Source organism: Rousettus aegyptiacus, unplaced genomic scaffold (assembly GCF_014176215.1).
Source record: "Rousettus aegyptiacus isolate mRouAeg1 unplaced genomic scaffold, mRouAeg1.p scaffold_m13_p_6, whole genome shotgun sequence".
Lineage (NCBI taxonomy): Eukaryota > Metazoa > Chordata > Mammalia > Chiroptera > Pteropodidae > Rousettus > Rousettus aegyptiacus.
The window spans coordinates 98865693-98879457 of NW_023416309.1; the positions used below are offsets into that span (position 1 = coordinate 98865693).

The 13765-nt window shown below is 44.9% G+C and overlaps 1 protein-coding gene across 1 annotated transcript; it reads right to left on the reverse strand.

The window, feature by feature from the left end:
• Positions 1 to 8784: 8784 nt before the first annotated feature.
• LOC107513793 (keratin, type I cuticular Ha8) lies at positions 8785 to 13462 on the reverse strand. Its single transcript, XM_016150819.2, has 7 exons — positions 12911 to 13462; positions 12610 to 12692; positions 11394 to 11550; positions 10877 to 11038; positions 10665 to 10790; positions 9964 to 10184; positions 8785 to 9395 (listed from the first exon to the last, which is right to left on the reverse strand). Exons 1-7 carry the CDS (start codon positions 13400 to 13402, stop codon positions 9263 to 9265), a joined length of 1374 nt encoding a protein of 457 aa, XP_016006305.2. The 5' UTR covers positions 13403 to 13462; the 3' UTR covers positions 8785 to 9262.
• Between the last annotated feature and the right edge of the window lie 303 nt (positions 13463 to 13765).

Genomic DNA, 13765 nt, shown 5'->3' on the forward strand with positions numbered 1-13765 from the left:
CTGTTGCTGTACCGTCATCCTGTTACTCAGCTGTTGAGTTTACCATTAAGGGTTTCTCACCTCATTAAAGCAACGTGGATGAATCCGAGGTGTCTCTTAGCTCTTTGATATCAGGTTGTCTGTTGCTGAGAGATCAGAGATTCATATATCTACTCAACCATCACTAGCAATAATGCAACCCTCAAATGTCCTCTCTCAGGACTGGGCTGATCTCCCTGTGGATGTGGCCACACTGAAGGATCAAATCTTATAGTCAATGATCTGTATAGAGAAGAAAGACAATAATTCTATAAAACCTATGGCTCTGCCACCTGTGCTCAGACTCAACTAGCCTCTACTTTAATGAGAAAATACTAGTTTATGAAACCAGCAAGTCCACTAATATTTTAATATTGAGAGACCCCCATTTCTTCTTCTTTCTTCTTCTACATTGCATTCTCCCATCGAGGAGGAATAAAGTATCAGTACACTCAGAAACATTGGTGCTAAGTTTTGATTGATTAGTGGGAATTGGCTTTCATTCATTTGCTTGTTCAGCATGTTCCCTGAACATTGCTCATAACTCAGGCAGTGTGCTGTTTCCTGGACATACAATGGTCTCTGTTCTTCAGCAGAAATCAGTGTCGCAGAAATCCTAAGGTGTCTTAAACAAACTTGAATGAGAACCATAGATCTATGAAAATTAGGGCAAGACAGAGGATTCATGGTCCTGACAAAGGATGAATCTAGCAAGAAGCTACTAACAAAATGAAATATAACAAAACAAAACAAAACAAAACAAAACAAAACAAAACAAAACAAAACACCTTATTTGATCCAGAACAGGGAAATTGGGCACAGAGTTCAAGGGATATTTAGACAAAAGTTCAAGAACTAACATTTGTAGAAGACACACAGAGGTGATACTATTCCACTGTATTCTTTCCTATTGAGTTTGTATCACCTGTGAGGTAGCTGTTCTTAGCCTCAATGTGCAGATGAAGAAACTAGAGCAAAATCCATTTTCTGATTCACAGAGTGAATAAATCGGCAAAGGCTCACTTCCATCTCATGTTTACAGAGCCCATTCTCTTTCTACCTCGTCATGGCCCCCTGCGATAATAAGCTGTACCAAGCAAGGCCCATGACATTGGTCTGGAGAGTGCAGAAGGCTTAGTTATTGGACAGGAAGGTGGAGTTATACTCAACGATGAGAATCTGTAATACATCTCATATCCCAGAGAGTTCCATCAGAACTGAGGCACCAAGGCAACCAACTGCTATGGGGCCAGGAGTTGCCCTTCCAAAGTGGTCAAGGGAAAGTAGACAGACCTAAGGACTGAGTGTGGAAGATCCAATGGGATAAGGCCCTAAAAGAGTATAAAAAATCTCTTCTCTGAGAGAAACTCAGGGACAAGCATTCTCATGGAAACCAAGTGGAAAGCTGTGGGTGTGTGCACTGGTGAAACTTGGATTCTTGGAATTCTGTCAAAAAGAAAATAAAAATATTTGAAATTCTTCCCAACAGGGAAACCCACTCTGGGTCAGCTGTGGCTCTCCCACTTACCCTGAGGTCATCGATGAATGATTATTTACTGGGGCAATCCTTAGATGACCTCTCCCAGCCAGGCTGCCCTTCAGAAGCCTTTGGACACAATCTGCATATGTTCCATCTTCAAACACCTCTTTGTTTCTCTCTTCCACCTCATCATGTAGCATCACTATAATCCAGAGAATTGGACCATTAAAACTATTTCCTTTGATTTGCTAAATAGCCTCCACCTTTTGACCCTATTCCCTGGCACGATTTATCCCACTGATGAAAGTCAAGGTCCCTCCCATCTCAGAACACCTGCCACTTCATACTTCCAGGCATCGCAGCAGAAGTTTTGCATCCCTGGCTGACAGCCCTCTCTAACGCTCAGTCTGTGCCCCTGGTGTGGGCTCTGCATGGTCTGTTTGTCACAATGGCATTGATGCTGCCTGCTCCTCTGTAAAGCAGTGGATTCTGTTGATTTTCTTTTGTCTCAAAGGAACTGGCAGCAAGTAGAAGGCATGAAGCAGGTGTCTGAGACACATTCAGCTTTGTAAGTGAGGAGGATCCCATCCTCAACACCCTAGACTTCCTTTCACTTCCCTGTGAAAGCTTCCTGGCCCCTGAGAACAGCATAGCTAGTTCTCAGAAGGGAAGTGCTGACGATGAATAGTGAAGAGAAAGGTGATCCTGCAGCCCTCCTTCACTCACGGGGCCACCTCTTCTCTCTTTAGAAGTAAAAGTTTTTGAGCAGCAATCTATCTTCAGGGGGAGGTGGGACACTGGGTCCAAAACAGCGTCATTCAATGCCATGGCATTGGAACGTACGCACACATCTCTGAATTAGAGAGAAAGCAGTGGAGTTGGAGCAGCCCACGTGGCTTGCATCTAATCTACAGCTCCCTTATCTATTGCGGGGGGGAGATTCTGAAATACCTAAGGAAACAGGTACTGTCCACACACAGCGCCCACTGTGTGTTGTATCAGGGGAAAAGGTCACAAACCAAGACAAATGGTGCATCCTGGCACAATTGTGCCTGCAACACTCACACACTCAGTAAGATCACAGGTTGAGGAAGGACAACCTGAGGGATCTTTGTGATTTCAAAAGTCCATCTCACAAAGCTTTGAAACAGAGGAAAAATCACCATTTTCTTTTCTCTTACCTGGGATTTTACAGTCGTGTTACTTGGGAATCTTTAGTTTGATTTCAAAGGTTTTTAAAATTATTAGTCTGTTTTATTCTTGTCCCAGGTCTTCAGATCATCAGAGACTAATTATTATGAAAATAATTCTCTTCACTTTCCCTTTCTTTATCCCCCCGATCCAAGTGTTCCTTTATCTACATTACAGGGTAGGACCTTTGCCTTATTTATCTTCTACTAGGGCCCATTATGAAGCCCTTTAATGCAACATAACAGAGTGGCTGTGGTTCTGCCATTAGATTCTGGTTCTACCATTTACTAGCTCATCTACAAGCCAAGGGAACTTGGCTTGGTGACTTGATCTCTCTGTTCCATGGTTTCTGCATGTGAAAAATGGAAGCAAAAATAGCACGTGGGTCATAGATTTGTTTAGAGCAATAAAGAAGTTGATATCTGTAAATCATTTAAAATAATGTCTGGCATAAAGCACAGGTAGAACTCAGTAGCTATTTTTTTCAGATGACTTTTAATCATGGGTTTAGGTGCTTGCATCATTGATAATTCAAAATGCTTATAAAATTACCATCTTGTACCTATTTAAGTTAGCGAAGATCAAAAAGGTTAATGTCATAATGTTGGCACCATTATACACTATGGAAAAGAGAGGAAATCATGCAACCTTTTTGCAAGGCAGTTCAGCAATATGTATTAAAAGTACAACTGCACATACCCTATGACCCGGTAATCCCACTTTTAGGAATTTAGCCTATAGATACACTTATATGGACACATCCACAAGGATAACAAAGATATTCATTGCAATAGCTTGGGAGTCATACTAGACTGGGAAGAAACTAAATGTCCACCAACAGAAGATTTGTTAAATAAATTATAGTTCATCCAGGTAGCAAAAAGCTTGTAGCCATTACAATAATGAGGTAGGTCTATATATACTAACATAGAAATGACACCTAGTATATAAGTTTAAGTGGGGAAAAAAAGCCAAGTGCACAAAAAGGTACTTGGTACTTTTTATAATTACCAAAAGGGAGATATAGGTAGAATTATTTATAGCAAAATCTCAAATAATAAAGTTAGGTGTGAAAAACATATAACTTTATCAAGAGACATTATCATCACCATTCTAAGAAGATACATACACACACACACACACACACACACAAACATAACTTTACTTTCTTATAATTGGACTACATTGCACTTTTAATCTTCATCCCCCATTACACCAAGGGGCAGAGACTTAATCTCAGACATCTTAAGAACCCCTGTCCAAGGGGTTGCCCCAAGTTCCAGAGGCCTTTTTTTCCAGGATGTTGGGGGAGAGGAGGTGGGCAGGGATGCATCCTTGGCATTTGCATCCATTCATGCTGCAGCCATCAAGACCCGCATGGGTCCTCCTGCCTCATTCTCAGTTGTCAGAACACCGAGGGGTTGTCAGGTCATCGTTGTCCTCATCCGCAGGTCCTTGAGCTCACAGGACTCTCTTCGTTAAATCACTTTGTTACATCTCTGATCCCTCTGCTGCTGCTGTACCACCCTGGGTCTCAGGATGCTCTATGAAGGTTCTCTAGGCTTTTCTGCTCAGACTCTCCTGAACCATTTCTTTTCTGGGGTTTTGGTGCCTTTCCAGGTTGCACATGGGGAAGCAATAAGAAATACCTTCTGCTCCTCAATCCCAAACCTACCTGGGGTTTCTATTATCCCTCTGCCCTTGACTTTGCATCCCAGTCTGGGAGAAGGGGGCAGACAAGCAGAGCACCTACAAGCATCTCAATTATCTTCCCTTCCCCTTTTCTTCATCCTCAGATCCCAACATGCCTTCATTAACCGGAGGACAGGACACTTATCCTTACTTATTTCAGACAAATCCATGCTCTCGTCTACTCAGGACCTGGTTCTGAGAAGCCACTTCCCTACCTTCTGCTATGTCATCTCTTCCCCAAATCACTAAATGATGCTCAGGCTACAGAAGGACCTCGTGGTACAAGGGAATACAATTAGGAGCATCCATTAGTACATCAAAATATCCCCCATCTCGTTTAGACATGTATGGAAACTAAGTTGTAAAGTAGGACTATCTGTATACAGTAGCCTTTTGTTATGTTTCAAGTTTTTATAGCATTTATGTTCTACTTGTATAATTTTTGTAAGCAATTTTTTTTTCAAGAGGCCTTCCTACGAACAACAACAAAAAAAATGTTTGGTATTTTGTTAGAGCTTGGATACCCTTGGGCTCCATTTCCACTCGCAGGAGTCTGTAACTTTTGTGTTAAACAAGTTGAGTTACAGATGCTGTTCAGAAACCTCTTTGCCCTCTGCACCCTCATTTTTGAGTGATGATATTCTGGTTGATGATTTCTGTGGGACATTGGACCAGGAACCATCTCCACTGTCTTGTGTCCCCATAAGCCTGTGGATGTCCCCACAATGTTATTCACCCACTACTCTGGGTTTCTTGGGGAACCATTTCCTGTGGGTGTTAAGCTAATAAAACTCTCACTGACCTTGCTGGTGATAGTCCTGGGGCAAACGTGCATTAAATGGGAAGGAGAAAACACAATTATGGGAACTTGGAGGGTAAATGATTTAGGAAGTTGGGAAAACATGAACTTCTGAATATGTCATTGTAGAACTATTTATTTGTCCCACTTCGCAAACTTTGTGGAATAAAATTAGGGAAATATTGACAACTCTTGTTCATTCTGCATGTTAAAAATCTATTTTCATATACCCCGATACTGAAACATTCTGAAGGTCAAGTCTATCCCTAAGAGTTCATATTTCTAAGCTTAAGAATTGCCTTCAGGGGGAAGCTTCCTCCAGCTTCGCCAGGTATTTGGTCAGTCCCTCTTCTCCACTCACATTAACTCCTTAGTTTACCTTGAATACAGCCCTCCTCGTTGTATACTTTGTTGTTGGTTACCTTGGAAGACTCTCAGAAGCAGGGACTTTTGTCTTACTCCTTTTGTTTTGTTCATCTCTGTAATTCTCGGCACAGCACCTGACATACAGGAAATGCTCAGTCGATGAAAACATGAAAGTAGTGACTAAATGAGCTTAGCTATGGAGCAAATCATACTCAGTATTACCCTCCATAGTGTCTGGTCTATGGTCATGCTCGGTAAATGTGCACTAAATGAATGAATGAATCAATCAATCATTCAATTAATCAATCAATGAAGAAACATAGTATGAAGCCAAACAGTAGAATGTTATGCCAATGAAAGAAAATCCTTGACTTGTAAACCCTGGGTTTTCAATCAAATCAACTCAGGATAAGATTTGTTTTCATTTAGGAGCATATTTACATGAAAAGTTCTGCATTGAATTATGTGTTTAACCCATGTCCTTTTGTGAAACAAATATAATTATTGAATGGCAAAACCAGCTGAATTGGTTTTATATCACTGGGAATAGCCTTCCTCTGCCAATGACATACACTCCTCTCAAGAGTTACCCTCTCCCCCATCTCAAACACTAGCATTGACCAATGGAATGTTCAACACAGACAAGACATTTAGAAGGATTTAGACAGCAATGAGCTCGAGGCAAACTAGCTGGTTCAGGGAAAAGACTAATACACTGTCTTAGGAGGTTTACACAAAAGAAATCAAGGTGTAGGTCCTTTCCAAATTACACTATCAGTGACCATGAGTGTGAGAAACAGGGACATCCAAGGCTCACATTGTAGAGAATCCTTTTAAAAAGCAGACTCATGTGCGTGTGTGTGCGCGCACACACACACACACACACACAATAAATACTCAAGTGCTATGATACAATGAGAGTTGCTTTGCAGCCAGAGCAATCTAGGTCCTAGTCCTGGAGCAGCCTTAGTCAAGTTGTTTAACTTCTGTGAACCTCGATGTTTCATGATTTAAAAGCAGTTACGATGTCTGCCCTATGAGAGCAAGAGAGAAGCATTCTGTTCTTGGAGAGAAGAGATGGCATTTAACACTAGGCAGGCGCAAACCATCAGTATAAAAAAATCCATTTAAAACTGTGTAGTTACTGTCGAATGTTTATTTTAATAATCAGAGAGGAAGAAAGCAAAGCAGACTCTGTGTAATGTAGATTTTGCTGTTCACAGTGAGAAAGGAAATTCATCAGGCACAGAATCAGGAGACTGAACTAAAGCAGGACACGGGGCTTTCCTGAAAGGCAGTGCCTCTAAGGGGGGCACACACACAACAAGACCCATTTCATTCATTTCTTTTCTAGGAAAAAGTCAGCCTTACAAAGGGAGCTTTCCAAAGCTCTCAGATCATGGGAAAAGAACCAAGCCAGTTTCTGGAAAGAACTTTCTGCCCCTTAATACAACCCAGTCAACCAATTTCAGACAAAATGATAACTTGATACCATGAGAGTTTCTTCCAAAAGAATACCCCTCACCATTGGGCCCACCTTCAGCATGGGAAGCTATAGCCCCCAAAAGCAATGGATAGTTCCTTCCCCCATGAAAACGAGACTGGCTTGAGCCATACCAGCCTTTACTCTGACTGTGGTGGAAAGTATCGCTTCTCCATGTCTCCATGTTGTTTTTTTATCTTATGAAGCTACAAGATAGGACATGCTATGAGGCTGAGATGAGCTATTTTTCCAACCAGCTTGTAACCACATTTAGAAATCAGGACTACAAAAAGACATAATCTGCATTCCCCCAAAATGAAGTTCTATAGCATTCATAGTGGCCTTGAGTTACTGAGTGTGCCTCACGGGACTAAAATGGGTTTACCCATCCCTTCAACCTGGTGGACCCAAAGCAGGAAAAGGAGACAAGACCACCCATAAAATTTGAACCCCTCTCCTTGGATGAACTCAATGTAAAGGAGTTGCTAAGAAGGCTCTGCCCCCCAAAACAAGGTTTTCTCATTGTTTGGACTAATGCAAATAGTCAAGTACAATTTGCCCTGGAAAGCAAGTTATTAAATGCATCAATTTGTTTTTGGTTGAATTTAACTGTTAGAGAAAATTAATTTTTAATTGCCTGGAGGAAAAGACCTGAAGCCATGCGTGAGTTTTGAACCTGATCAGTCTGGCTCAGCACCCACACTCCTAGTCATTATATGATACCGGCTCCAGAGGAGGTTTTTGTGGTGCTTTATCCTTTTCAGAGTGTGTTAATTTCTCACTTAGAATCCATGACAGATGTAGGATGTAAGTAGGGAAGAGAACGTCCTCTTCATTTTATAGCAGGAAAAAATGCTGAGGTTCAGGCATGTTAACTGATGATTCTCAAGCCCCGTCACAGGTCAGTAATAAAGTCAAGACCAGAAGCAGTCATTCTTTCAACAGATGTTTATTGAGATGTTTATCTACTCCGTGCCAGGCAGTGCTCAGCTCGGGGGAAGAAGCAGCAGACCGATGCTCATCTCGACTTGGCATTTTAATGGGATAAATAATAGATAACTAAGCAACTTCAGCTGTTGAGAGATACGATGATGAAAATAAACAGGACGTAAAGCGAAGAGGCTGCGGTAACCATAGATTGACGGTCAAGCCAGTGGCATTTCAGATTAGACATGAATAACAAGAAGAGGAGGAAAAGCATCCCAGGGAAGAGGAAGAGAGACATGTCTCCTGGCATGTGTCCACGAACAAAAGGGCCACTATGGTAAAGATGAGGAAGAGCAGGAGACAAGAGATGGCTGCATAGACAGTAAGCAAGTATAAATATTTTGAAAATATTGTAGTGAAATATTTTCCATCATTCTTCTACCATCATGCCCAGCAGCTGTCTATTGAATCAATAGCTTTTAATACTCCAGAAGAATGTTCTAGAAAAAATAAAGTCATTTTTCAAATTTTACTAAAAATTGGATGAAGAGAGGGGTTTGGCATGACGACAGTTGTGAGAGTCAGTACTATATATAGAAAAGAAAGATTTCTTAATCTGAAAGTTCCCTTTACATCTCAAGAGGCAATCTTGGTCCTTTGTCAAAGATAGAAACCTTAAGTGGAGAGAACACAGATCTGATACAGGGAAGTTCCCACCTAACCTATAGAGAAGATAAAGCCAACTTCCTAGACAGGGAGGCAGGAGGGAAAAAGAAAGAAAGAAGAGAAAGTGATCAAATATGCAGTTTCTAGTTCCATATTCCCCTCTGGCACTTTGTTCAGGGCCGAAGATGTTAGAAATACTTAGAAACAATAAATTTAAGGGAATCCTGAACAGCGAAATTTGTTCCTCACTTCCTTAGTCACCAACTAATGAATCGTAGCTGTTAAAGTTGTCAGGTTAAAGTTGGTGTCCTTGAAATGCAAATGCAACTTCAAGGCATGCCCTAGATTCACCCCAACATACTTCTTCAATTTGATCCCATCCCTGAGCGTCTTTGGTGTGCATATTCCGAGCCACCAGTGGTGGCTGGGATCCAGCCACTGAGTTATGGAGCTCATCTAGAAAAATCAAGAGCTGGGAAGGAAGTCCCCCAATTAAGATTCCACTTTTCCTGGTATATTTGGATAGAACTAGGCAAGCAGAAAGTCACCAATAGTTAGAAGGCAGATTTCCTAAATGTCTACGGAGCATTTCTATTTGAGTATCCCCTCGCCTTAACCACCCCTGCTGGTCCACAGGCATTCAGAACCGGTTTCCGGTGACAGCTCCTTGGGGTGAACCAGGCCCACAAGTAGTGCGAGGGGCACAGCTCGGAAAAGGAGCACAGGAGAGAGGCACAATGGAGGCAGGTGTGGAGCACGGATTGCAAGGAAGCCTACAGAGAGACAAAAAGGTGAGCAAAGTTAGGGATGGGGAATGAATGGAGGTCTCAGTGATGTGCGTGTAGAGCAAACCACAGGACATGGACCCAACTAAAGCCCTGGCCGTTTGACCCCTGGTACTGTGCACCCTTAGGGTGAGACTAGGTAATCTCTAAAATTCTTCCAGAATTAAGGTTCTGTAGATGAGAGTCAGAGTCTATCTCACAAAATAGAAAATACCAGAAAGGATTTTTAAAAAAATAAGTAAATAAATAAAAGCAATTCCAAAACACCTGCTGGATCAAATCTATTTGAGGAATAGGAACATTTCTACTCTCATCAGTCAATGGCTATGCCAGGCAGTGCCACTGGACACCTGGCAAATGACAACAGCCTCCTCTGAATGGACTGTCACTCCCTGTACACTCTGTCAACAATGCAGAGTGTGAGTGTGAGGCAGACAATACATCACTCAGCAGGAGCGTAGAGCTGCGTGGTATGCAGACAGGACTTCTCTTACCCTGAGGAGCTTATGAGAATTGGATAAATGGTATGGCCAGGAATTGCCTAGATCATACGTACTTGCAGTCCTCACTCTCCAAGAGCTTCCGGTACGTGTCGATCTCGCCCTCCAGCCGGGCCCGCACGTCCAGCAGCACCTGATACTCCTGGTTCTGCCGCTCCAGGTCGGCCCGGATCTCAGACAGCTGCTCCTCCACAGTGCTGATCAGGCTCTGCATCTGCGCCAGCTCGGTGCTGTAGCGGGCCTCAGACTCACACAGGGAGTTCTGCAGGCAGTCCTTCTGTGATGGGAAATAATGGGGTAAGGCCCCAAGGAAACTGCTACATGCACCAAATCTTAGCAGCGATAACTATGGCCCAAAGTGCCACAATGTGGAAACTCACCAGGCACAGAAAGAATTTTAGGAACTCACACCAAGAGTTTCAGGTAAAACAAATTGTGAACAAGAATTTTGCCAAAATAGCACTGACTCCAAAGCTTTAGTGGCTGCATATTATCTAGAGCTCCAATAACTGGCAAAATGTTAGAAGTCAATAAATTTTTGTGCAATGAATGCCTAAGCGTCAATATTTTGTTTAAAGAGGGAGGTTTGCTTTTTAATTTATATTTCTGATTTCAGCTGACCCTGACAATAAATATTTTAAAAGAAATAGACAATCGATGGGTATGCAGGGGAGAGGAGAGAGACCTCCAAAATAAAATTCTACCAGGCCATGGACCGATGCACGGGCAGTGCGGTGAGGGTGACCAGGACCCGTACCAGGTTGTGCTGGGCTTGGCGCTCCACCTCCAGGGCGTTCACCGTGCACCTCAGCTCCAGGATCTCCGACTGGCAGCACTGCAGCTCCTCGGAGCAGGACGTGGCCTGCAGGCTGATGCCCTCGGACTGAAGCACAAGCGCACAGAGACACGATCACCTCCCGGCCAGACGGCAGCTGGGCTCCCCCGCCCCGCTCTGCGGCACCGCCTCACCTGAGCTTGGAACCACTGCTCCACATCGCGCCGGTTGGTCTCCACCATGGCCTCGTACTGGCACCGCATCGCCTCCAGCACCCTGCTCAGGTCCACGGTGGGCTCAGTGTCCAGCTCGATCTGGAGCCTGTCCCCCAGCTGGCACCTCAGGGTGTTCACTTCCTGCGGGGACGGAAGGACCCAAACTCTCAGTGAGGAAAGGGCTTTGCACAGAGCAGATAACACCTGAACCCCTCTCCCAACGAGCACACTGAAGGGTGAACCCACACACATGCTGATGTGAAAGGTCTAGCCAGGGTCCAGCGGGAAGAGCCCCTCTGAGACCTTCCCAAACTCACAGGGCCAGTCTTTAGAGAAGAAACTCCCACTCGGCCACATCCCACAGAGTCACCCTGACTCTCAGACCCAAATCCACTGATTATCCTGAGGTCAACCAGGCCCAGGTTCTGATCCTGGAGCCACAGCATGGGAGGCGCTTCCTCTTTGCAGCCGTGAGTCTGCAGCCACGGAACCAGACCTGCTCGTGGTTGCTCTTGAGGGAGAGCTGCTCCTCCTTCAGCGACTCCTGCTGGGCCTCCAGGTCGGCCCTGGCCAGGCTCATGTCATCCAGGAGCTTTTGCATGCCGCACATGTCCGCCTCCACCAGCAGGCGCAGGGCGCGCTCACTCTCATGCCTGCCATCATGGGATGTGCAGGGTCAACAGATGCCAAGGAGAGCCCCTCCCAGCTGCCCCGGGTCCCCACCTTCTTTGCCACCTTCGATCCTCGTTTGTTCACCATGCCCTGTGCTCTGGCTCAGAGATGAATTAGACACAGCCCCTCCTCTCAAAGGGCTCATGGTCTAGTGAAGGCGAAGATGCTGAGTCTGCCCACTCCCTTCCCTCCTAGGCCTTTTATACCCCATCCCAGGCAGGTGTTGGCTCAGTACTTTGCCCTCACTACCTTTATTATTGTGCATTGAAGCAACTATGGTTCAGGAAGACTAAATACCATGCATCTAAGGACCCAGTATGGAACTCACCACATTGCATGGGCTGTCCATTAACTAGGATAAGTGACAGTCAGGAGCCTGGTCCTTGATTTGCTCTCTTATCCCTTGTGTTGGGCTATTTGTTCATCTCTCACCTTTATTTAGTGGAAATGTCTGGTAGCTGAGGGCTCCATAGCTAAATCTGGACCCTGACCCATCTCTACATGGCTCCCCCAACTTATACATAAAATTTAGTGGCCTTCTTTGCTCAGTTTATTCTCGAAATTACTTCATTTTATCTTGGTTAATGAATTCAGGCAGCCTTATTTCCTATTTTAGGGAAATAAATGAAGAAGGACTAATACTAGGCTGTACCATACACACTTGACTTAACGGTATTTTTTTTCCTCTACTTTCTACTAGTTTTTTTTTTTTCTCATCACTGTCTTTTTTTAAATACATTTATTTATTTAAATTAGTTTCAAGTATACAGTACATTGGTTAGATATCTATAGTGTTCATAGAACGATTCCCCCAATCTCTCCCTCCCTCCCCTGGCCCTCCGCCTAGCCATCATTTAATGCTAACAGCATTCCCTGTGCCGTGCTCCTCACCTATTAGCTTTGTGTGTAATAATTTTTTTTTAATTTGGGGCATTTAGGAAGGAAAAAGCAGAACAGCAATTATCTCATTCGACAGTATTTGGGCATTGGGACTTAGGGTGAAGGAAAAAGTCACTCTGAGCCCCCTTGATTCTACTTACTTGATTCTGAAGTCATCCGCGGCCAGCTTGGCATTGTCAATTTGGCTAATCAGCCTGGCATTCTCCGCCTTGCTGCACAGGATCTGAGGAAAACCAGGACGGTTCACACACACACACACACACACACACACACACACACACACACACACACATCGTACCCAGCCTCAGCCCTACGTGTGGTGTCTGCACCCCTGCTCAGGAGAACCCAAGACCACAAAGTCTTTGAGCCTTCGGTGCTTTCTGCCTGCCACACCCCTGCCTCCTGCAGACTGGGCGTATCCGGGGCTGCCCCAAACCTCACCTTCTGCTGGAGCTCCTCGATGCTCCGGAAGTAGCTCTGGTAGTCCGGGCACACGGTGGACTCGTGGCATTTGCTCCACTCTCGGATCTTGGTCTCCAGCTCCGCGTTGTCCCGCTCCAGCTGGCGCACCTTCTCCAGGTAGTTGGCCAGCCGGTCGTTCAGGAACTGCATGGTCACCTTCTCGTGGCCATTCAGGCTGCCTTCACCATAGGCCCCACAGTTTCCGATGTTGCCGGGAACGTGGCAGGTCCCTGGCAAGGGGCACGCGGTGTTGCAGCTGGGGGGCAGACAGAGGCTGGGTCGGCCCAGGGGGGTCGTCCCCACACGGACTCGGTTGGCATGTGCCACGGTGGCCGAGAGGCCCAGGGAGGCAGCCCTGGCCTCTGCCGCAGGCTGGCCCCCAACATCGATGCAGGGGATACAGACGTTTCTTTCCTCGGGAATCGCGATGCTGCCCAGAGAGGGGGAGGAGCTGACGAAGAAGGAAGTCATACTGCGGGCTGAGGCTGCACAAGAGGTTCAGAGTGCTGGGAAGGCCAAGACACTGAGTCTGCCAAGCCCCTTCCCTCCTAGGCCTTTTATACCCCATCCCAGGCGGGTGTTGGCTCAGCGCTTTGCCCTCTCTGCCTTGATTCTCCACCTGTTGCTGTACCGTCATCCTGTTACTCAGCTGTTGAGTTTACCATTAAGGGTTTCTCACCTCATTAAAGGAATGTGGATGAATTCGAGGTGCCTCTTAGCTCTTTGATATCAGGTTGTCTGTTGCTGAGAGGTCGGAAGCTTTTATTATTTTTCAAAGAACAAAAGTTCTCTTAGCCATCAAGCGTTTGTACCTTGACTGGGGTTGACCTCTTT